At 37.0% G+C, this 2,873-nt stretch overlaps 2 protein-coding genes across 3 annotated transcripts in view; both read left to right on the top strand.

The window, feature by feature from the left end:
• Nucleotides 1-1,691, top strand: part of chrnb4 (cholinergic receptor, nicotinic, beta 4 (neuronal)) — a 12,149-nt gene extending 10,458 nt beyond the window's left edge. For both annotated transcript variants that reach the window (XM_014025545.1, XM_014025544.1), the window contains one exon: nt 1,070-1,691. In XM_014025545.1, the coding sequence (XP_013880999.1) occupies nt 1,070-1,234 (165 nt within the window). In that variant the 3' untranslated portion in view covers nt 1,235-1,691. The remainder of the gene's footprint in view (nt 1-1,069) is intronic.
• Nucleotides 1,692-2,194: 503 nt separating this feature from the next.
• Nucleotides 2,195-2,873, top strand: part of chrna3 (cholinergic receptor, nicotinic, alpha 3) — a gene marked incomplete in the record, with an annotated part of 12,542 nt that continues 11,863 nt past the window's right edge. The window contains 1 exon segment of the mRNA XM_014025543.1: nt 2,195-2,282.

The following is a 2,873-nucleotide window of genomic DNA, read 5'->3' as shown; positions in this document are numbered from 1 at the left end:
AAAACAAAACAACAACAATCCTCATCGAACAAATTATGTGAGTACATATTATTCTTTTTTCATATTTCTTCAATCAATCAATTTCAATCATTCTCTTAAACAGAAACAGCTGTTTGACAATAGCAGAGAAGATTTGGCAACATTTTCGTGTGCACAGCCCTCATACTAAGCTCTAAAGCACATTCCTTACAAATGTGGCACAAATCAAAAGGAGAAGTTTTAAAATTTATAAATGTTTGAAGAGTTTATCAAAGCACCCTTGAAGCTCTCTAGATGGACTTGGATCAACTCAGTAGTTTAGTGCAAAAGTCAACCAAGAAAAAAAAAACWGTTTAAGCCAAATTTGTGCATAACTGTTAGCAGCTCAAGTATGCACCATGAGTGACTCTCAGTTATGAAACCATATCATTGCTCAGTAAAACTGACTGAGTYATAGCCACTTTTGTGTTTGCTAAGTTTAATTAGCTGTGGTGGCCATCTTGGTCAGGTGGACTCGAGACGTTTTTTCTGATGTACAGTTACATCCAGTGATTGTTAATTCCATTAAAATCTAACCAGTGGTTCATGAGATATTTATCAGACAAGGAAACAAGCATACATACAAAGACATTTACATAGTTTTAGTGTCTTCTAATACTTGGATCTTCAATGAGAACAAATTAACACATTATAGAATCTGTTGCTTTAAACAGAATATCTTGCCATCAGATTAAATCAGGTGTTTAAAAGTTCACATTCAGGCTCTGTGTTCTCTTTAATCCATAGTTTTTTATGTTTTAAGATTTACTGTGGCCTATGAGCTGAAATAAGAAATATGACTGCTCAAAATTGAGGGAACCAGGGGTGAGGGATGCTGTCTTTGATTCTTAGAGAAGCACTGATGATTAGGGCTGCCACAAACGATTATTTTAATAATCAATTAGTCGTCGATTAATCGATTAATCGTGGCAGCCCTACTGATGATGCAGTGAAAGCAATGCTTTGGTGTATTTGGGGTTTTATTATTTAAAGGTCAACTCTAAAAAGACAATACTGACTGATTTTGATTATGTTTATGTGTCTTTTGCAGGTGATAGAGGACTGGAAGTACGTGGCCATGGTGGTGGATCGGATGTTCCTGTGGATCTTTGTCATAGTGTGTGTGGTGGGCACGTTGGGCTTGTTCCTCCAGCCCSTCTTCCAGAGTCAGATTATTCCCAACCAACCTCCCATTTCAGAGACTCCTCGCATATGATGAGCACTGAGGGAGAAGAGGCACCTTCAGGGTCCTCATTAGGGCTTTTAGGATTACATTTTGTAATTGTAATAATGTAATAAACTTTTTTTCTTTAATTTATGCTGTATAGGGACCAGAAAGACTGACTTATAGGCCTTCTCTTCTAAACGCTACACGGGACACTAAAGGGAGAGAACAGCAGCGTAAACGTGATAAGATGTTTGAAAATGAAAACTAATGTCTCTGTCTTTAAACCTCCATGAGCTGAATGGAGCACCGACACAAATCGTCTGCCCCGGAAGATGCAGCATCTGTAAAAGACAAGAACTGAACTGCAGTGAAAATGTACTGAACCATAAAAACATGACATTTGACAAAGACGTGTCTGTAGTTAAAAAGTTGTTTGCCTCCTGATTTTCCTCATTTGTGTTTCTGTGTTACTGAAAACATAATAAAAGCAAATCTCTGTCCCTTTTTTTTTACACTGATTTAATGTATAAAGCTGACAAAAGTCTTAAAACAGYCAGGTTCTTGCCAAAGTACTTTGTTAAACTGTTTTGCAGGTGATGAAATCTGGACTCAGAGCCAATATGTTGAACAAAGAAATGCCAGGTAGGAACATTTTATTATGGAGATAAGAAAAACCAATCACTTTAAATGTGAGACTGTGTGACCAAGCAAAAAAAAAAAAAAAAAAAGCTAAATGATATTGCAACAAAACTGCTGAGGATGGAGCTGGTCTTGATTATTATGTCTTGTTAAGTTGGGTGCTTTCTGTAGTTTAATAAACACTGCCTTTAAATGTTCTACASTTTTTGATCCACAAAGAGAGGTTTTCTCTGATAATTAGGGCCCATTTGTGTCTTTACACATAAGCTGAATTTWAGTAATTGTCTCTTTTTGCAAATAAGTGGGAGCCCACGGAGGAATGGAGGTAAACAAAGTTCACAACAAACATAGCCGGAGCTCTGGTTTACTGCTTAATGAACTCTGCTGAGTTGGCTCGTTAGAGATTCTGCAGACTGCTGCTTCCTTTAAATCAACAAATGGCAATCAGCGTTTAAAGGTAATGAGCAAATTTACTACAGTTGACTTTATGTTTTAAATTCCTTAATATTATTAAACAGTTAAATCAATAGTTTAAAAAATAGAATTGTTTTCCAACTTGTGATAAATCCATGTGAATGCTTTCTAGGAATTTCAGTGTCTTTTGTAAACTGTGTCTTAAAAAGGATGACCAACCTTGTGTAGGTGTCCAAACAAGTTAAAGTTTTGTTCAGCCTTTTTAGAGAACTGAAAACCTTGAAAAGATGTGATAAGAATAAATTTAACTTACCTCAATTTAAAGAAGTTCCAGTGGTTGAATCTGCTCCTGGGAATGATTTGTCTTGGTTATTTGTGAGCTAAAAGCCCTACCACATAGCCAAAAGATTTCTGGCCCAGTTCTGGCCCACACAATGCACTAACACAGATACAGCAAAGAATGACAGCCCTTTGGTGGCCCAGCTGCACAAACCTAAACACAACCAGGCCGGTGGTGACATTTTAGATTTGGGCCAAATAAACCAAAACCTACGGAAGCGTATTGCTATCAGGCAGGGAAAAAAAAATTCCGAGCGCTATCACGTTATAACGTGATAGCGCTCGGAATTTTTTT

Source organism: Austrofundulus limnaeus, unplaced genomic scaffold (genome assembly GCF_001266775.1).
Source record: "Austrofundulus limnaeus strain Quisiro unplaced genomic scaffold, Austrofundulus_limnaeus-1.0 Scaffold483, whole genome shotgun sequence".
Taxonomy (NCBI): Eukaryota; Metazoa; Chordata; class Actinopteri; order Cyprinodontiformes; family Rivulidae; genus Austrofundulus; species Austrofundulus limnaeus.
This window is presented reverse-complemented; position numbering and strand designations above follow the sequence as displayed.